Here is a 21,380-nt window from a genome sequence, read left to right as displayed (position 1 = left end):
GCACGCTGACCCTGGTGGGCTCCCAGATGACAAAATATGAAGGTACAGGTGGAAGGGGGCTGGCCAAGCCTCTCCCAGGGTGTCATGCGGCGAGCTCGACTTCCATGGACAGTCACGTGGCTGCACCAAGAACTAATTGTGAACTAATTGTGCAAAAAGACTGTAGCAACCTATGGCGATTTTGAGCTGGAATTTCAGGCTTTTCTTTATGAAAGCTGAGATAGCTCATTGCCCAAACATGTTGACTTGATTTGAGGTGAAGTCAGCCCTTTTTTTCTGGCCCCATCAAAGAGTAGAGACTTATGCTTAGTGAAGTTTTGTCAGGCCACAGCACCCACCTATCATGAGTGGCATAGAGCATTCATGAAGTGTCTGCAAAATCTGAAAACCAGTGACAACGATGATTTTCACATGGTTTCCTCACAGATAATCGGCATAGAGATTGGGTAATTTGTGCACAGGGCCGCTTTCAACTCTACAACAAAAAAAAGGCAGAAAGGCCTATCTGGAATATGACAAGTAACCTCTATATGATGACTCTGAGCCAATAAAAGACAAGTGTGCATCTCTTTGCTAATGAGACATTAGTGCCTCATTAGGAACAGATACCTAATCATGGAGGCACTTTGCTGAAAACGTGTTCATCATATTGTGTCAGCCAAGGGAACATCATAAAACACTGTGTAGAGCGCGCCATCATGATTACATAATAAAATACTGTCTTAATCATGTGGTTTATAAATCCATGGGCAGGGTTCATTGCCTATAAAATTGGTTTGCTAATAGCCTTATAATTTCAATATGGCACTCATGCCTGACTTGTCCTGGTAACGGCCCAATTTCAATTTTGTTTAATGCACAGTGTCCGCCTTAATGGGTTTCTCTGTCACCTGTGTGATTTAGGCAATGGACATGTTTTTGCATACGTGAATAGCTTCTTCCCCTAGACTCCGGTATTCGAGCATCAGCACAAAGGGAGAAATTAGCTTTGCTCCTTAGTGCAGATATTTTCCAGAGGCTGGAGGGGGGCAGGAGGGAAGTAAGAGGAGGGGTAAGGGCAGGTTTTGCTCTCCTAAGTCAGTGACTGGGCCCTTGTGCATATTAAAATTGCTGTTGAATACAAGGTGTTTACACTAGTGTTGGCGAGTTATTGGGAAGAGTAACCACCACTTGCAAACCTAGTCGCCTCCCCCTGAAAATCCTCCAGAATGAATCGACCCAACACATGAACTTCAGATATCACCCCACAATGCAGGGACAGTCACATTTTACACCACAGGTTTCCATAATTGGTAGAAGGCTACAGAGCATACTTTGGGCAATCTTTCCTCCACATCTCAATTTGTCTTTTCCCCATGTGTACCTGGCTTAAGGAACACTAAAACATTGTACAAATAATACAACATGTAGGTCTTTAGAAAAATGTGCACTTGCAGCTTTCAAGACATATACTTGCTTTCTTTCATGCCTCTTCCTGTAGTCAGTTTATCTGCTGTTCCTTTTGTCCCACCTGGAGTTAACTCTTGTAGTAGAATTTCATCTCAAATAAAGGAGGGAAACAGTACATCAGTGAGTCTGAACCTACAGTTTCCCGGAGGTGAAAAACCCACTCACACTAAGGTCTCATCCCATGCCAAGTTTGATCATTTCCACCCAGGGAAAGGAACTTTATGGTATCCTTTTGTATCTATACCCAGAACTGTTACTCTTTTGACCATTTTTCTGATTAATCGGGTATCTTTTTAATGATCATACCAAGAGATTCTCAGGTACAATCAGGGCTGAGGCCCTAGGGAGAAGGTCTGTCTCAGTCTTGGGGCCTGACCATCTCTGACACAATCAGAGATCTCCTGGCATCTCGTCCAGGCACATCTGAGGTCCCACACTGAGCTTTCCTAAACTCCTTGATGTTGGGACAACTTCCCTGCTGTTCCCAGAGGCCCTCTGATTACATGAACCCTTCTCACGAAAGAGCAAAATCCTCTCTAAGTACATAACTTTTAGGTTCCACTTAATTTCTTAGACCCTGACACTTAAAGGACCTGGTTCTAGCCTCAAGACAAATGCACATTGAGACAACAATGAAACACTAAAGGGGAGGAAGAAAAGGACAGAATCTGTGCAGTAAAATGATGAGTCACTACTTGCACATAAGGGACTGTTTGAGACAATAGAAAGTGTGATGCCTCATGGTAACCACATAGCAAAAATCTAGGCAATCTAGGCTATACTTGTATTTGTAGAAGAAATGAATAAACTGAAACACCGGGGGAAACCATCCAAACAAAAAACCACCCAAACAAAATGAAGAAAAAAACACACTGAAAAAGAAACAACAGAATGATAAAACAACTAAAAAGCAAAAGACAGAATGGCAGTAAGTAAGCCCGATATAGCAATAATCATCCTAAATGTGAGTGATCTGAACTCAGCAATTAAATGAGACAGAATATCAAACTGGATAAAATATATGATTCACCTATATCTTGCTTGCAAGAGTCTCATTTCAGATCTAAAGACAAGCATGAACTGAAAGTCTAGAGCAAGGTATTTTAAGCCAATAACAGAGAGATAAAATCAAGACCTGCTATTTCATAGCTGATAAATTCAACTATCGGCCAAAAAAAAAAAAATGATAATCCATCAAGAGAAAAAGTCATCAAGAAGATAGAACTGTCGTCAATATTCACGCACCCAACACAGGACCACCAAACTATAGATGACAAGTCCTAACAGTCTAAAGCAGCACATCAACAGCAACACTCTAGCAGTAGGGAATCTCAACATGCCAATTACATCCCTGGATAGATGATGCAGATGGAAAGTAAACTAAACAAGCAATGTCTTAAATGAAGTATTTGCGTAGATGAACTTAATAGGCATTTACAGAGTCTTCCAACCCAAAAGAAATGAACACACATTCTTCTCAAGTGCTCATGGAACCTTCTCAAACATAAATCATATGCTGGAACACAAGATAAGGCTCAAAAGTAGATGAAATGAGAAGAGGTATCAAATATGTTCTCTGAGCATAATGACAAAGCTAGAAATTGGCTGCACAAAGAAACCCATTTTAAAAGTCCAGAACGGGCCCTCCCTGGTGGCGCAGGGAGTTAAAGCACAGCACTGCAAGCCGGCCACAGTTGCTTCAGTGTGAGTTTGATCCCCTGCCATGGAGCTGACCCACAAGGTACATTAGACCTCTCCTGTCGTGGCCACTGCTCCCCTCAGCAGTGTACTTTGTCAATCTGCCTGCTCTGCTCCCAGTCTCTGGTGAATCCTCTCACTGCCCCTGTACCTCTGGCCTGTACCCCAGTTCTGTATGCATAAATAAAATAAATCTTAAAAAACAAAAACATGTGGAAACTAAACAAAATGCTTTTGAGTAAACTTCTAGATCAATGAAAAAATTAGGGGAGAAAAGTATCTAGATATACTTGAAAGGACAAACTACCAGATCCCATGGGATGTATTAAAAGGGAAGTGTACACAGCAGTACAGGTCCACAACAATAAACAAGAAATCTCAAATAAACAATCTAACTTTACATCTGAACGAACTAGGAAAAAGCGAAAACAAAACAAAAACCAAAAATCAGTAGAAGAAAGAAAATAATAAAAATTAAAACTGGAACACTAGTAGGGAAGACAGGAAGTGTGGCTAACAATTAAGATTACTCAAGAACAAACTGCTTGCCAGGCACTCTTTCACATATGCTAAATGTATATTTTTGAAAAATAATGAAAACTGGGCCCTCCCTGGTGGCGCAGCGGCTTAAAAAACAGCACTGTAAGCGAGCCGCAGCCACATCAGTGCCAGTTTGATCCCAGGCCCTGGAGGTGACCCACATGGTGCGGCAGACCTCGCCTGACCTGCCCGCTGCTTCCCTCAGCAATGCACTTCGTCCATCTGCCTGTTCTGCTCCCCACCTGAATGGCACCATCTGAACAGCCTTGGGTGCAGCCGAGAGGAAAGGATGGGATAAAGGCAGCGGGCAGCAAGGAGAGAGCCCCAGAACTACAAGATGCGCTGATGTCTCCCCAGACCTGAACCCAGAGAAGATCACCTTCCCTCTAGTGAGGTCGGAGGACAGCCGGCTCACCCCAAGGTCTTTTTGACCGCACATATCCTAGCTTATCGGTGATCAGAATTTCAGCCAATCTTGTATCAGAGTAAATTTTTGATAAGGGAACCACATTTCAAACTTAGGAGTCACATAGTGCCAGCTGTTGAGCTTACAACTTACTGAAGGCAGCTGCCCACTGCCATGTGAAGCAGCAACTGGCTGTGTGTATGTTGGGGTGGGGGGTTCCATTCCGTTTTAATGTAATGTGTCTTGCTTTTAGGATAAAAAAATTGAAATGGGGAAAAGCTCCCAAACACATTTTGAGGCCAACATTACCTTGTTACCAAACCAAACAAGGACAGCACCAAAAAAGGAAATTATAATCCAACATCTCTGATGAGCTTAGACACAAAAGTCCTCAGCAAAGTCTGGGCAGATCAAATCCAGCAGTATATTTAGAGAACCACCTACTATGGCCAAGTAGGATTCATCCCAGAGACACAGGAGAGATCCAATACACACAAACCAGTCACTCAGCAAGTCAGAAAGACACAACTATCCCAGTAGCTGCTGAAAGGGCATCTGGCAAGATTTCACATTCACTTATGGTAAGAAAATGGGAGTAATAGGAGCTTATCTCAATACAATAAAGCAACATGTGAAAAACCCACAGCCAACTCATACTCAATGGTGAACAACTGAAAACATTTCAAGAAGTGGATGTCCACCTATTCAGAATTATATTAGAATTCCTACCCAGAGCAATTAGGCAAGAAAAAGGCAATAAAGGAATCCAGACTGGAAAGGGAAAAATAAAATTATCACTATTCATAGATGACATGATAATACAGAAAATACTCCCAAGACTCTGAAAAATTACTAGCTAGATAATAACTGAATACAAAAAGTGACAGAATGCAAAATCAAAACACAAATGTCAGTTGTGTTTTTATGTGCAAACAATGGATTAGAGAAAAGAGAAATCAAGAAAACACTGTATTTACAAACACACCAAGAAAGATGAATACCTGGAAGTAAACCTAGGAAAGAGGTGAAGGATCTATGTACCTAAAACAATATTGTAAAAAAATAAAAGAAGGCACAGAATGAAAAAATGTTCTGAATTCATGGGTTGGGAGAATAAACACTGCAAAAATGATTATATTATATTAACTAAAAGAATTCACAGATTCAATTCCAATTTCTAAAAAAATCATTTCTCAAGGAAATAATTCTAAAATGTATGTGGAACAACAAAAGGACTTGAATAAGACATAAATAAATAAATCCTGAGAGAAAAGGAGAAACTAGGGATAAATCATACTCCCTGACTTCAAACTATACTACACAGCAATAGTAGTTAAAGCTGTATGGTGATGGAACTGAAACAGTTAATTACAGAATATAGAAACACAAAAAGACTGATGCACACCTATGTTCATAGCAGCATTATTCACAGTAGCCAAGACATGAAACCAAGCTAAGTGTCCAATGACAGACATCTAGACAAGGAAATTGTGGACTATGTATACAATGGAATACTACTCAGCTATTAAAATGATCAAATAACACTTTAGAGGACAAAATAGATGGAATTTTGAGGTGACTGTGCTAACTCACCAGATAAGCCAGAAAGTGAAAGACAGTGACAGATGGAGCCACTGATTTGCAGAATATTAAAAAAAAAACAAAAAACTAAAAACCAAAACCTGGAAAGACAGCAAGAGTAATCTTTAGACTTAGAAAACTAGACTGGTTACCAAAGGGAGCAGCGGAAGCAGGAGGCCATTAAATATTGGCATCAGGGCTTTGGTGGGAGGTGACTGACACACTTGCACCTATAAGGTGTAAAGTTGTAATTTCAAAATTATATAGCTGGGCAAAGGAGTGATAAATCAAATAGAAAAAGACAAAACCAACATGACAAACACTTTCTTTCTCCTCAAAGCAGCAAGAACAGCTTCCCTGGGAGACAACAAAGAGCGAGCATGTCTGCAGCATGCCTTCCCACCCAGACTGACAGCTGTGCATGGGGAGGGTACTTACCAATTATTGTAGCCAAATCTTTCTCCAAATTTTTTGAATTTGATGAAAACGTATTATTTGAAGCTGCGGGGGAAGTAAAGTTTTGCTGTGAGTCTTTATTAGTTCTGCTTGTATTTTCTTTAAAACAATATTCTCATGCATAGTGTTCAGAGAGATCACTGTGCAGCTGGCCCACCCCAGGAGAAAGCCTGGGCTTGGCTTCAGGCAAGACTGCACGTTCTTGGGCAGTGATGCTCTGCGGCCTTTGCTTTTCTCATCAGAGATCGGTGGGGAGCACGCCAAGCCCCAGGAGGCCTGTGAGGAGCAGCAGATAAAATTTGCTGACCAGCTCTGTAGACTGAGCCGTAAACCCTGCCCTGACCACAGGCCAGGGTCATTATCTATGGGAAGGAAACCAATGGAACTGGTTCCAAGTCAGTTGGGGGCACAAGCACACTGACCCTTGGTGGGTTCCCTGACAATGAAACACAGTGATGCAAATGGAAGGGGGCTGGGTCTATGACTCCCCTGGACTTCCTCGGACACTCACAAGGCTGCATCAAGGACATGTATTTATTGTGCTAAAAGACTGTAGCAACCTGTTGTGATTTTGTGGTAGAATTTCAAGCTTTATGGAAGCTGAGATAATTCATTGTCCAAATGCATTTACTTGATTCAAGGTCAAGTTCAGTTTTGAAGTTTTGTTTTGTTTTTTCAGGTCCCAAAGAAGAGTGTAAACCACCAAGGAAGTAAAGCCTACCCCAATGAAGGGCTCGTCAAAGCCACAGCACCCTCCTGCTCTGAGCACCACCAAGCACACATGAAGAATCTGCAAGAAGCTGACCTTTTAACTGAAAACCAAGGACCAGGTTAATTTTCACATGGTTCCCTCACAGATAAGCTGCATAGCCAGTGAGCGATTTGTGTATATGGCCGCTTTTCCATGTGTTAATGATGCATGGGCAGTGTTTGGTAAGTGAAGGAAACAAAACATTTTCTATTGCTGAGACTGTGAATTACTAAGAATCAATACACTGATAGTCAATAACTGATAGTAAGAGTCAATATAATGGCAGTGTAAGTCCCTGAAGTAAAATCTTTGTTCATAAATCTTTGATTTTTTTTTTTTTAAATTTTGCCTATTTTTTTTTTTAAAGATTTATTTATTTGTGCATACAGAACTGGGGTACAGACCAGAGGCTCAGGGGCGGTGAGAGGCTTCACCAGAGACAGAATGGGGAGCAGAACAGGCAGATCTATGAAGTACACTGCTGAGGGGAGCAGCGGGCGGGTCAGGAGAGGTCTGCCTCGCCATGTGGACTCCTCCGGGGCAGGCCGGAATCGAACTCATGCGGAAGTGGCTTTAGATTCTGAGTGCAGCGCTTTAACCCGCTGCGCCACCAGGGAGGGCCCCATAAATCTTTGATTTTTAACATGCCCTGACAAGAGGAGTAACTGTCTCCCCTTTCCTTAATTGAAAGTTTGTTGTTGTAAATATCTCGTGAGCATACTTTTTCAAAGTGAACATTAGATTCCCATGCTTGTATGGCTGTATAGCATTTAGAATCCGATATCCAAATGTGGAAGTGTCCCTGAAGTCCAACAATTTAGGGGTGGATTAATGATTAACGAAGGGTGGTATATCCTCTCAGTGGACTATAAAAGCCATGTAAAAGAAGGCAGTACAGTAACAAACTGTCTGGGACACTTCAGTCAATAATGGTGGTTTACATACAAAGCAGTAGGCCATACTGTCTAGGTGTGGGTAAATCATACTCTATAATGTTTGCACAAAGACAAAATCACCTAGCAATGGGTTTCTCAGAATTTATGGCCTCCTTTAACCCCATTAAGCTTGACTCTTAATATATGCTATGACATAACCTTAAAAATAAGTAACAAAACATTTCATATGGTATGACTCCATGTAAAGGGAATGTACATAATAGATATATCTAAGAGCAGACAGTGGGCTTATGGTTGCCAGCAGGTGTGGAGAAAGAAATGAGGAGTGACAGCTAAGGAGTGTGATGCTACTTTTTGGAGAGATGAAAATGTCTGAAGTTACACAGTGGTGATTTGCAACTCTGTGAATATACTAAAAAATGCAGAATACAGAATTACATACTTTTAAAGAATCATTTCTTGTTATGTGAATTGTATCTCACATTATTATAAAGCTGTTCTTTAAAATAGAATGTGTATTTGAGGAAAGGATTAAAAAGATAGACATGACTAACACACAGAGGCCATCATGCTAACTTTTATACTTTTGTGTATGTTTGGAAATTTTTAAAATAAAAGGTTCAAGTGTGCATGTGTGCTGCCCTCCCACACAGCTCTGGGTTTGGAGAAAGCTTCAAACTTAGGAAAACAAGGTTAAAGTTACTCCCTTCTGAGTCAGAAATCCCAAGTGATAGATCCAAGATAGGGAGAAAGCCTGCGTTCACCACTCAACTCCTACGGGAGGTGAGCTGGCTCCTGATTTACACTCCCGGGAGTTTCACACCTCTCTATAGGCCACAATGTACTGTGATGGTTCCTTTGATCAGGTGAAAAGAATGGAGCTCTGCACCTTGCCAACAGTCCAGGAAGAGAACCCAGAAGAGGAGGATCTCTGGTTCTATCTTCATCGCCATTGTCTGTATACCACCAGGGAGAAGAAATCTCCTGAAATCCATTACTTAACAACCTTGAACTCCAGGATACTGCAGAACCCATCAGCTATGAAGTCATACCCGGAAGCGGAAGCAGGGTTGGGGCAGTTCTATCCAAGGGGGAGGGCCAGTGTCTGTGGACAGGGAGGGGGAGGACATTGGCCACATCTAGGTTAGTCTCTGCTCACTTTTGGCTCTGCAGGGCATCTTCCCTTTCTGTGTGCACAGGATATTACCCAGACCTCTTAATTGCAAGTGACAATAATTCAACTAAGTGAGCTTAAGTGAGTTGAATGTAGAGTGGACAAAAATCTTATGATGAATCAAGATATCATATTTAAGATATTGCTGTTTATTGGGTTACATGAATCATAACACTAAAAATAAACAAATATATAAGTTGTTGTCACTCACATATTAATATTTCCCCTATTGTTTTATCAGTATTAAACTATTTTTGAAGGAAAAATCTTTTGATTTTAGTACCTTCAACTGCACTTGTTTCCCCCCATTAACTGACCTTTTTTTCCATTACCTGATCCCACCTATATTCCTGAAAACTTGGAAAATTGTATGACATCCCTAGTAAAATACTGTGTGGTTGTGGTTGACAGTGGTATCAGAAACTAACATCTGCTGAGTGCTGAGAAAACATTCTCCTGGGAAAGTCAAACACATTGGTTCATGTCACCTGGACTGTTGGGCACCTCCTTGGACCTGGAAAAGTGAAGCCCTGCACTTCCTCACCTTCCATACCCCCCTTTTGTGACCCCAGCGCTGGCACCTTTCACGGAGCCAGTGGTTCAGGGATGCCTATCCCACTGATTCTCTTGATGATCAAGTCATACTCCTCAGTGTAAAGGCATTTCTGGTAGTTCAGAGGCACCAGGGAAACACCCTGGGTGTTCTGCAAGCCATAATGTAAACTACAGACCCCAGATAATAATAGTGTAATAGTGTATCAGTAGCAGTTCATTGATTGTAACAATGTACCTCATGAAGGCAGGATGTTAATAAGGAAAACTCTGAGGAAGGTTGCAGGTATATGCTTGCAGAGTCCTGGAGAAATTATTTTACTTTAGTATGATGACATACTCTGAGGAGGTTAAACCTATTCCCCTAAATCATACACAGTACACAGTGTTGTAAACCAATTTTACCTTAATAAAAAAAATAACTCAGAATGAGTTAAAGACCTAAACACAAGAGCTAAAACTATAAAACTCTTAGAATAAAGCAAAAGGCAAAAGCTTCAGAGCACTGGGTTTGGTAATGATTCTTAGAATTATGACATCAACAGTGCAAGCAACAAATGGAAAGAACAAAGTAAGTTTCATGAAGAGTTTTAAAATTTGCACACTAAAAGACTATGAGCAAAATAAAAAGTGTGAGAAAATATTTGTAGATGACATGCCTGATGAGGCATTAATTCCAGAATATATTGAGGATACCTATTCGATCCTCAATGGGTGAAAAGACTTGAATAGATACTTTGCCTAAGATGATATAAAAATGATCAATAAGTACATGTAAAGATGCTTAACATCACTAATGATTAGAAATTAGGTATCACAAGAGATTTGCAAATCACAACTATGAGATATCATGACCACTAGGATGTTAAGGGGGGAGAGGTGCAGGGGAGAAGAAAATAAATGTTGGTGAGGATTGGACGAAAGTGGAGACCTTGCATGTTATCAGCAATATAAAATGGTGCATTCACTAGGGAAAATGGTTGCTTTTCAGAAAACTAAAAATAGAATAACCATATAATCCATCAATGCCATATCTAATTACATATCCCAAAGAGTTAACAGCAGGATCTCAAAGAGGTAAATATATACCCACATTCACAGCAGGGTTAATCACAAAGGCTAAAACATAAAGCAACCAGTGTCCATCAACAGGTGAATAGATAAACAAAATGTGAAATATATGTACACTTGGATATAATTCAATCTTTAAATCAAAGGAAATCCTATCACTTGCTACAACTGAATTAACCTTGCAGACATTATGCTAGTGAAATAAATTAATTACTAAAAGACAAACGAGGTGCCTAAAGTAGTCAAATCCATAGAAAGAGGAATAGTGATTACCAAGAGCTGGGTGTGGGGCAGGAGTGGTGGTAATGGGGAGTTATTGTTTAGTGACTATAGAATTTCAGTTTTACAAGGTGAAAGGAGTTCTAGAGATGAATGGTGGTGATGGCTGCACAATATTGTGAATGTAGTTAAGACCACTGAACTGCACATTTAAAATTGGTAAAGACACTACATTCCGGCCCTCCCTGGTGGTGCAGCGGGTTAAAGCACAGCACTGAGAAGCTAAAGCCAGTTCCGCATGAGTTCGATTCCCGCCTGCCCTGGAGGTGACCACATGGTGTGGTAGACCGCTCCTGACCCGCCCGCTGCTCCCCTCAGCAGTGTACTTTGTCGATCTGCCTGTTCTGCTCCCCACTCTGTCTCTGGTGAAGCCTCTCACCGCCCCTGAGCCTCTGGCCTGTACCCCAGCTCTGTATGCACAAATAAATAAATCTTTAAAAAAAAAATTTTTTTAAAAGACACTACATTCCATGTTATGTGTTTTTGCCACAATTTTAAGAATGAAAAGAAATTTATGTGTGCATGAGCGAGTTAAAAATGTTTCAATACAGGCCCTCCCTGGTGGCGCAGCGGGTTAAAGCACAGCACTGAGAGTCTGAAGCCACTTCCGCATGAGTTCGATTCCCGCCTGCAGCCTGCCCCGGAGGAGACCACATGGCGAGCCAGACCTCTCCTGGCCCGCCCACTGCTCCCCTCAGCAGTGTACTTTGCCGATCTGCCTGTTCTGCTCCCCACTCTGTCTCTGGTGAAGCCTCTCACCGCCCCTGAGCCTCTGGCCTGTACCCCAGTTCTGTATGAATAAATAAATAAATCTTTAAAAAAAAAAAAAAAAAAAAAAAAAAAAAAAAATGTTTCAATACAAAAGTTCATCTTACAAAAATTCCCCTTCCATCCCTTGTTCCTTCCCCACACTGAAAAGTCTTGGAAATGTATCATATGCTCTTCAGAAACATTCATACACATAATATTCCATCTGGCTTCCCTTGCTTTGACTAGCCATATATGCTGATGCGCTTCTTATGAAATTACAAAGACCTCCCTCAATATATTTAACGGGTCCATTTCATGAATGCACAAAATCAGATACACCCGATCATTCCTGTGATTCTATTTGTATAAAGTTCAGAAATTCTATGCTGTTAGAATTCAGGATAGCAGTCCCCCTCAGAGGAGCAAGGTGATGGAAGGAGTGGTGGGTTTCTGGGGTTTTAGTCATGCTGTTTCTTAAATTGAATGGCATCATACAATGCCCACATTGTAATAAGTCACTGAAATGTGTACTTAGGATTTCTGCATTTTTCTGTATGGCGTTATGCTTCACTTTTATCAAACTTAATCTCACAATCCAGTGGGAAAGTATATACAGAGGCTAATAACTAAGGCTCGGTTTGGTAAATGAATTTAGAACTCCATACCTTGCACTGTGGCAAGAGTGGACCCCAGCGAGGTTGGAGCTGTCCGCAAGCTGTCGCTAGCTCCAGAATTAGTGACCTAAGTGTGAGGCCCTTGGGTGTCCACATCCGTAAAGTGGGAATAATAACAACATGACCACCTGTAGAGTCACTGCACCTGAGAGAGTACAGTATAGTCTATGTGGAGAGGACAGAGGTGCTCTGCAAGCACATAGCAGGTGGTCATAAATGCCGGCTACCAAGTTACCACGAAATTATAATTTTCACAAGGAAAAGGATCCTCCCTAGGGTTCAAAAAGGAAATGCTTTGAATACTATATCCAGCGCCAGCCTCCTCGAGGACTGCACGGTCAAGGCCGAATGGAGTCGAAGGAGCTCAAGAAACCGCCTTCAGGTACAGGTGAATTGGCAGCTCGCCGGCGCCCACATCCCCTTTAAGGGCCGAGCCATGACGTCATCCCCACACGGCGCAGCCTATCTTAGAGCGCTCCGGCAGTCCTTCCGGCCGACCTCTATTGGCTGGTGAGCAGTCCGATGCCCCGCCCCTTCGTCCGCGGCCGGCCCGGGGCGCTGGCTGTCAATCCGGCCAAGTGGAGCGGCGATTGGCCACTAGGCGCGCCCTCCAGAAAGCCCCGCCGGGCTCGCGTAGGCTGCGCGTTCGTGGTGGGAGGGGCGCGGCGCCGCGTCTGGAGCCGCCGCGGTCCTTAGTCCACCCGCCTGTGGCCCGCGGGTCCCTCCTGCAGCCCACCTGCTGGGCAGGGCCGGCCCGGCCCGGCTATGGAGTCCTACGACATCATCGCCAACCAGCCGGTGGTCATCGACAACGTGAGGCCCGGCAGCCGGGGGGAGGGCGGGCGCCCCGCCCCCGGGGGCGCTCGCGGCGGCGCCGGGAGGGACCCCAGCCTGTATCGGCTCTTGCACATCCTGCCGCCCCTGCCCGGGACCCGCGCGCCCACCTGGCCCTGTAGCCCGGGGCTTGGGGCCAGTCCCGCGCCGGCGCCGGGGAGCCCCTGCCAGAGCCCTACCCAAGCCGGGCGGGGAGGTACGGGAGAAGCAGGGTGACAGCTGGCCGCCCTGCTGGTGCACCTGTGCGTCAGGCTCGGGGATGCACGCTTGCTTTTTTGGTTGATACCAGGATCCCTGGGCAGGTTTCGACCCCAGCGCCTCGGCCCCTCTCTCGGTCTGTCTCTCCAGTGGAGGAAGGGTCACCTGTGGCCCATTTTGCACACTGCTGGCCTCACCTTGTGGAGGTTAACCAGGTGACCTCTGCAACTGTACCCCCTAGGCAGTACCACCGGAAAGGTCTGTGCTCTTTCCCAGGGAAGGGTGGAAAATGCAAATTAACCTCTGCCAGCCACTTATCCACCTCCTTCTGGCTGGCCCTCTCTCTAAGTGCTCCGGAGCTAGCAGAAATCCCACGGCTGGAAGGGCAGTGGACAGAATTCAGGACCAATCTCCCTGGAGCCATAAGCAGTTTGGGATAACCGTTTGGAAACCTCAGGGGAAAGATGCCTGGCTTCCGTGTGGCCTTGCCCTTCAGCTCGGGAGCTCAACTTGCTTTCAGCTGCACTAGGATTTCTGCCTTCAGAAATGTCCAGTCCACAGGGAGTAAATGAAGTACTGATTGTGTGGAACTGCCCCCCTTTTTGGGTTTCTACCTCAGGCATGTGTGCTTTGGAGTTTTTGGTAATGACTCACTTCTCTTTCTGGGATCTGTCTCCCTCCTACGTGACCCCCCTCCACCCTCCTGGAGTCCCTGAATGGCTGTCTTTTTTAGAGGACCCATGTGGGCTCCCTGAGTCATAGCAATAGATGTTTAATAAAAAGAACTGGCCTTGGGGTGCTCCCCAGCAGGCCATAGGAAAGGCCAGGCCACTTCCTTTTTGGGTGGGCAAATAATTCTCTTAAGCTAATCAACAAGCTTGAGTTCAGAGGGCAACCTGCTTGGTCCCTCTGAGCTTCCAGAATTTGTAGTGTTTACTTCCTCATTATATATCTAGAGGGTTGTCTTGCTGATTTCTTCAGTGAATGGGAGGCTTCTGGATTCTAGGTTCTTTTTAAGATTCTAACTTCCAACACCAGCACCAAGCTGTCCTTTACCTGTAGTTTCTGAGGAAGCCACTTAACAGAAAGTGTCAGTTGTCCCCAAGCACACAGTGATCCTCCTCACTAGGCCATGTTTGTGGTCCATGTCCACTTTGGGGAGAGAGGGGGTAACTTTTTCTTTAAAAAAAAAATGACACTTAGGGATTGCTTCAAGCTCATTTTTGGGGCAGCTTATGCTGTGGATTCCTCCTGCCTCGAGCTGACCGTGGAGTATGCAGAGTAACGTGTAGTTTATGGTTTATCACAATATTGACATTTGAGGCTGAATAATTTTTGGTTGTGAGGGGCTGATCTGTGCACTGTAAGATATTCAAGGAGTATTCCTGGCTCTACCCACAACATGCCAATAGCATCTCCTAATTCATCTCCCCCATCTCCAGACTTTGTCAGATTTTGGAGAGGGCGTGCAAAATTGTACCTTCCCTCTGTACCCCCCCCCCCCACCACCAGTTTTGAACCACTGGCATATTTGTGAATGATGTTGCCCTGGGCAGGATCATCAGCTCCCCCCAACCCCAACCTCTGCTCCCTGGCCTGTCTTAGCAGGCAGACAGCTCTTTGCTACAGACTGGAGTTAAACATTGTTTTTCCTTTCAGGGTTCTGGGGTGATCAAGGCTGGCTTTGCAGGAGACCAGATTCCCAAATACTGTTTCCCAAACTAGTAAGTGTTGCTCAGGCAGCAACTTTAACCTTTTTGTTTGCTTCCTGGGAGAACAGGGGCCCTGTTAATAGGTCTCTTTGAAGACAACTCTTGCCCTCACTTGTAAGAAACATACCCAGCTTGTGCGCTTGAAGGATCTGAAAGGACGAGACAAATGTTCTGGGCTTCCCCCTCCCCTTTGGAGTCTGATTTTGGTCTCTCCTGAGTCAGAGAGGTGGAAAAGCAGCCAGCCTTCCCTTGGGGACAGGGTGTGGTGGCAGCAGAAAGAATAAAAGAGATCTCAAGAGAAAGAACTAAACACAGAAAGAGTAGGGAGCTGATGCCTGTTCCTCCCAAAAAGTATTTTCTTTAGGGCTTGTTTACTTTTAGACTCTGGAAACTATTTTAGTTCAGCCATTGGGAATCTTTCCCCAAATGGTGCCCATGGTGGCTGGGGTAAGAGGGAGGTCAAAGCAGGAACAGAACCTGCATGCCACCTTGGCTGTCCTGACTCGGGGGAGTTTTCCCTCTACCATGCCTCTTCTCAAATCCTGGAGGCATTGGTTTCAGAACCCGGAGGGTAGAGGGGGATCCTAAGGTCCTCAGAGTGACTGGCTATGCCAGCCCTGTGCCTGGCTTGGGACAGCCAGCGCAAGCACCCACTACCACTCCACATGGTTGTGTCTACAGGTTCCTGTTGATGTGCAGGGCACTTGGGTCAAATTTTGGACAGACAGCTTGTCCATGCTCTAAGAATGCAATCTCTCTTCCGAAGACCTCACAGTGGGAAGGGGCAGAAGCAAGAGCTGGATATAGAAGGGAGCCACCATCCCACTTCCTAGGCCATCACCCCCTGATCTGCCTGAAATGGAGCGTGTGGGCTGAGTCATTGTGGCTACAGAGCTGCCCCTCTGCCAGCCCGAGCCACGAGAGTGCTGGCATCCCAGACCTCTCAGGAGGGAGGGTGGGTCACGCGAGGCCGCCTTCGGGCCTGCGAGCCATCCTGCCAGTGCCTGCTCAGTAGACTCTCATCCCACATACCTGAGCTCTGACCCTTGCCCCTCTGGAGTGCAGTTACCCTCTTGACCGTTGGGTTGGACTTGGTTGTCCTGGGTGTGGGTTCAGTGTGGCTCCCACCACCTCACTGACTTTATTATCACAGTGTTGGGCGTCCCAAACACATGCGGGTGATGGCTGGAGCTCTGGAGGGGGACCTCTTCATTGGACCCAAAGCAGAGGTAACACCTGGGGAGCCACCTTTGCCTGGGCTTGGGGTGCTGGTAGTCCCAGGAGCATGGACTGGTGGTCAGAGGCCCCTCCTGAGAGGCCCCTGGAAATCTCATCTGGGCCACCAGCCAGGTGGTCTTCTAGGCTTCTCTAGATTCCTGCCCTGGAGTGCGTCATGTTGCACAGTGGTCCCTTTGCGTTGTGCGCTAGAGCAATGGTTCCTGCAGGGGCATCACCAGCTGCTTTGTGCTCTGTCTCAGAAGCTGTGTGGAAGCTAGAGGGGAGGAGCTGGTTCAAAAGTGAATTAAAAGTCTTGAGTCACCTGGCCTTGACTACTGGCCCAAGAGCTGTGGGGACACCACTTGCAAGCTGACTGGGGTGACTTGCCAAGGGGCGACATGGCCAGATGCGGCCCCCAGCAGAAAGAACACATGTAGGGTAGGGGAGAATACCAAGCAAATGCAAGGGGTCACATTGTGGGGTGCTGGAAAGTGGGGGCAGAGCTGGGGTACAGATTGGGGCTTCTAGGAGATGGAGTCAGAGCCACAGCAGTGGTGAGAGGTCAGGCTGTGCTGGGCAAGAAGGACCATGCTGGGGGGTATGTCCAAGGGCGGGTCTATGCAGGAGATGTGAGCACTAGCCCAAGAGCTGGGAGAGCAGTGGGCAGGAAGAAGCCTGTGACTGGTTACGAAGAGCTGTGTAGTAGCCGTGAAGCCGTGGAGATGGAAGCTGGGTAGTGGGTGGAGAGGAAGGAAGAGGATGTCGGGGGTGAAGGCAAGCCCTGGGAACATGAGGTCAGAGCAAGGGGAAGGACTGTGTGCTGGGAGGGAGCACAGCGCCAGCCCTTAGGTCCCTGGCCTATTGGCCCTGTCTAGGCTCTGGGGGCCTAGAAGCTCTGGGCAAAGACCTGTGCTGAGTTCAGGCCCGTCCTGGGCACAGGCGCACGAGTCAGCAGTGGTGGTTCTCTTCCGGGCAGAGGTAGGGGCAGCTTCCAGGAGAGCAGAAGGCAGGTGCTGGGTGAGCGGCCTGGTACCACCTCTGGTCCCGTACCCCGCAGGAGCACCGGGGACTGCTGGCCATCCGCTACCCCATGGAGCACGGTGTGGTGCGAGACTGGAATGACATGGAGCGCATCTGGCAGTACGTCTACTCCAAGGACCAGCTGCAGACCTTCTCTGAGGAGGTGTGGCAGCCAGCCCCCCGCTCCAGGCTGACCCTGTGGGCTCTGCCCACTCTGCTTCCCGGTCAGGTTTCCTCTCTGCTTCGATGGGGCCTGCTGTTCTACATTGTGGGGGGGGGGGGACACAGTCAGGGGCTGCCACCAGAATTTCCGCAGAGACCTGGAGCTTTGGAAGAGTAACTGCTGGCAGAGGGGCTTGTGCCCCCGGGAAGGGTAGCAGGCTGTGACTACATGTGCAATAGGGACTGAGGGCTTCCTTTTAGGGCCTAGCGTCTTGTCTTTGCACATGCTAACAACTCTGCCCTCTCTTGTAGCATCCTGTTCTTCTAACGGAGGCTCCACTTAACCCTAGTAAGAACCGGGAGAAGGCAGCAGAGGTGTTCTTTGAGACCTTCAATGTACCGGCCCTGTTTATCTCCATGCAGGCTGTGCTTAGTCTGTGAGTGCTTCTAAGCCCTGGGGCCCCTAAGTCTCCATCCTCCCTAGGGCCCTCCCACTGCCAATATTACCCAGTATCTGACCCCCACCTCCACCCCAAGACTGTCCCTTTAAGGCAGTCCCTCGTGTCCCTTTTTCACACTAGATAATGTAGTGTCCCAGGGTTCCTGCCAGGGGTGAGGAGGTCCCCAGGCCTCAGTGGCTGAGGTGAAGGGATGCTGACCTGTGATAGGTACGCAACAGGACGCACGACCGGAGTGGTTTTAGACTCCGGGGACGGGGTCACTCATGCTGTGCCCATCTACGAGGGCTTTGCCATGCCACACTCCATCATGCGGGTTGACATTGCTGGCCGGGACGTCTCCCGCTATCTCCGGCTACTGCTGCGAAAGGAGGGAGTCGACTTTCACACCTCAGCTGAGTTTGAGGTTGTCCGGACCATCAAAGAGGTGATGAAGCGCAGGAGGGTGCCGGGTGGGGAGTGGAAAGCAGTGGGGAGTGGCTGAGGCATGAGGAGCCCAAGGTTGTGGGGGCCCAGTGGCAGCCTTCTGAGGCTCGTGTCCCTGCCCACCGCAGCGAGCCTGCTACCTGTCCATCAACCCGCAGAAGGATGAGGCCCTGGAGACGGAGAAGGTGCAGTACACCTTGCCAGACGGCAGCATGCTCGATGTAAGTCCCCAGGCCTGGCTCCGAGGGCGGTGGTGAGGCTGCGACCTGGAGGAAGAGGCCTGTCTCAACCTTGCTGTTTTCAAAGGTGGGGCCGGCACGGTTCCGAGCTCCCGAGCTGCTGTTCCAGCCAGACCTGGTAGGGGACGAGAGTGAGGGGCTCCACGAGGTGCTGGCCTTCGCCATCCACAAGTCCGACATGGACCTCCGGCGGATGCTTTTTGCCAATATTGTGCTTTCTGGAGGCTCCACGCTTTTCAAAGGTACGGTCATTTGGGAGGTGGTGGTGAGGACCAGCGGCAGCTGGATGGAGCCTGCCTGGTTCCCTGGAGCCTGGGACACAGCTGCCCCCTGGCATTTTGATGCTCTGAGCATTTGCTTTTTTAGAAGAAAAGTTTAAGATTAAATTATCTTTACTTTGTAAACAGATGATAACTTTACACGAGGTCTGATAGGTGTTAGATGAAGCCTCCCTTCAGCATTGTCCTCACCACCCAGTTCCCTCCCCAGGAGTCGCTGGTTTCGCAGGCTTGTGCTGGTACCTGTGCGTAAATAGGGACTGTGCATTTTCTTTCACCCCCCTTTTTGGCACAACTCATAGAGGACTCTGCAAGTTCCTCATCTTGTGTCTTTCGCTTGGCATCTCTGGGTGTGAGGCCTCTCTGTGGCTGTGGCCCTCCACTGAATCGGTATTTAACCCTTGTCCTGCTGGGGGCCCTGGCGGGGGCTGCGCCCTTCCCAGAAGGCGCTGTGGGGCCTGGAGTACATTCCTGTTGCGGGATGAAAGTCGGGGCGCTGCTGAGTCAGCGTGGGCGTGTGCATTTTCCTTTCATAGAAGTTGCCCACTTCCCTGCTGGTGGTTGCGCGGCTCTTGTCCCTCTCCCCGTTACTGCCGAGAGTCCCCGCCATGCCCTGTGTGTGCGCGTCCCGGTCTGCTGTGCAGAAGTGGTCGATGTTTTCTCCTGACCTGTCACTTGCCTTTGATCTTGCTCCTGGCGGGTTTTGGCTGCGAGTGTGTTGAGGGCAAGAGCATGGGCGCTGGGGAGAGCTGTGCAGCCTGCGCTTCCATTTCGTGTTGCCGCTTTGGAAGCTGGCCCACCTGCAGCGTGGTGCTGAATCTTTTCTGCCCTTAGTGTGACTCGCCCCAAACTTAATTCTGGAAAAGAACAGCTGAAAGAAGAGCAGCAGCAATTTGGGAGGGAATAGGGGTGAGGGAAGCACCAGAGGTTGGCAGTGGGGGGAGCTGGTAATAAAGGGGTCAGATATGGACCCCGGTTCAGCCAGTCTTGTATTCGCAGGCTTTGGAGACCGGTTACTAAGTGAAGTAAAGAAGCTTGCCCCAAAAGATGTCAAAATCAAGGTGAGGTTACAGGGTGTGCGGAGTGCCAGGCAGCCCTGACCCAGGGAGGAAGGAGCAAGTGCCGCCTCCGGACCCCCTCTCCATCCTCGCCCAGCCATGCTTCTCCCCACTTGGCTGCTCCCTCTGCAGGGGAGGGGGGTGCCTCTGGGACTGCTCACTGTGTGGGGTGGGACAGTAATGGGACTGCTTGCTCCCCCTAGATCTCCGCGCCTCAGGAACGGCTGTATTCCACATGGATCGGGTGAGGCGGGGCTCAAAGGGAGGGCTCTGGAGGAGAGCATCTGGCCCTGGACACTTCTCCCAGGGCTGCCCCCAGTGGGTGGAGGTGGGTGGATTTCCCTCCCAGGTAAGGGAAAGGATGCTGAGTCAGGTGAAGGTGGCTGGCTCTGCCCACAGGTCACAAGAATACTGTCCCTCCCTCTCCACAGTGGCTCCATCCTGGCCTCGCTGGACACTTTTAAGAAGATGTGGGTATCCAAAAAGGAGTATGAAGAGGATGGCGCTCGTGCTATTCATCGTAAAACCTTCTAGTGCCCACGAGGAGAGTGTAGTGTGCTGGGAGAATGGGAAAGAAGGGGAGCCAGAGCCCTTAACCCTTTCTGGTCTGGGCTACATACTAGGCCTAAGTCCCCTGCATGCCCTGAGTCCCCTGCAGGTGGTGCAGCAATGCTTCCCTGCAGCCCCCCAACACACACACACACATGCACACACACGTAAGTTTTGCTGCATGGATGGAGTCTGGAGTCAGAGTACAGGAACTGAAGGGCCCGCTATGGGTTGTTCTGGGTCTTCCCTCGGCAGGGCCAGTTAAGCTTATGGTTCCTTGCTCCAGTCCTTGCTCAGGGCTGCTTCCCTGAGCGCGAAGGCCAAACACCCAAATGCCCCCATTTCCTCGAACAGGATCCATTTGGGGACCAGAGTGCCTGGATGCCTGTGTACCTAGCCTTGGGGAGTAGGGAGGAGGAGGGAGCAGCCAGCAGCTCCTCGCTGGTGCATCTCTGCCTCCTCACCCGACAGACCAGCCCAGAGGGCCCTGCCTAGACAGTCCAGGCTCTTTCCCTCTCTCCTCCTGAGCAGATGCGTTGGTGCAAACTGGGTGCTGGGCAGTCTGCTGCCCCCGTGAGGGATTCTGGCCCAGGGTCCAACCCTTTGGAGCCAGACAGAGGATGTAGGGGCTCAGATGGCCACAGCTGGGACACTCACCCAGTCTAAGCCCTTCGCTGACGCACTGCTCCCTCTCCTTTACCCCCAGTACCCTGGACAGCAAAGGGTTTGTGGTCTTCATTTGCTAGGGGGAAGCCATAATCAGGCATCAGACCTGGAAGGTGGGAGGGGGGCATATTTACTTCTCCGACCTCCCCCAGGAAAGAGGTCTTAATTTACTCCAAGGCCAGGACCCAGCTCCCTCTCCCAGATGTGTATAATAATTTAACACAGTTGCCTGGAAAAAAACCTTTTTTTTGTAAATCATTATAGTAATAATTATGGACAACCCCA

The 21,380-nt window shown here is 47.7% G+C and overlaps 1 protein-coding gene across 1 annotated transcript; it reads left to right on the top strand.

Annotated features, from left to right (window-relative positions):
• Positions 1–12,838: 12,838 nt before the first annotated feature.
• Positions 12,839–21,380, top strand: ACTR1B (ARP1 actin-related protein 1 homolog B, centractin beta (yeast)). The gene is made up of 11 exons (XM_004686142.2): positions 12,839–13,090; positions 14,969–15,033; positions 16,175–16,250; positions 17,297–17,422; positions 17,734–17,858; positions 18,090–18,306; positions 18,434–18,526; positions 18,612–18,786; positions 19,822–19,883; positions 20,084–20,124; positions 20,312–21,380. The coding sequence occupies exons 1-11, from the start codon at positions 13,043–13,045 to the stop codon at positions 20,412–20,414; spliced, it is 1,131 nt and encodes a 376-aa protein (XP_004686199.1). The 5' UTR covers positions 12,839–13,042; the 3' UTR covers positions 20,415–21,380.

The sequence above is a fragment of the Condylura cristata genome, unplaced genomic scaffold, assembly GCF_000260355.1.
Source record: "Condylura cristata isolate star-nosed mole 26May11 unplaced genomic scaffold, ConCri1.0 scaffold00020, whole genome shotgun sequence".
Taxonomy (NCBI): Eukaryota; Metazoa; Chordata; class Mammalia; order Eulipotyphla; family Talpidae; genus Condylura; species Condylura cristata.
Note: the sequence above shows the minus strand (reverse complement) of the source record. Positions and strands in the feature narration are given on the sequence as shown.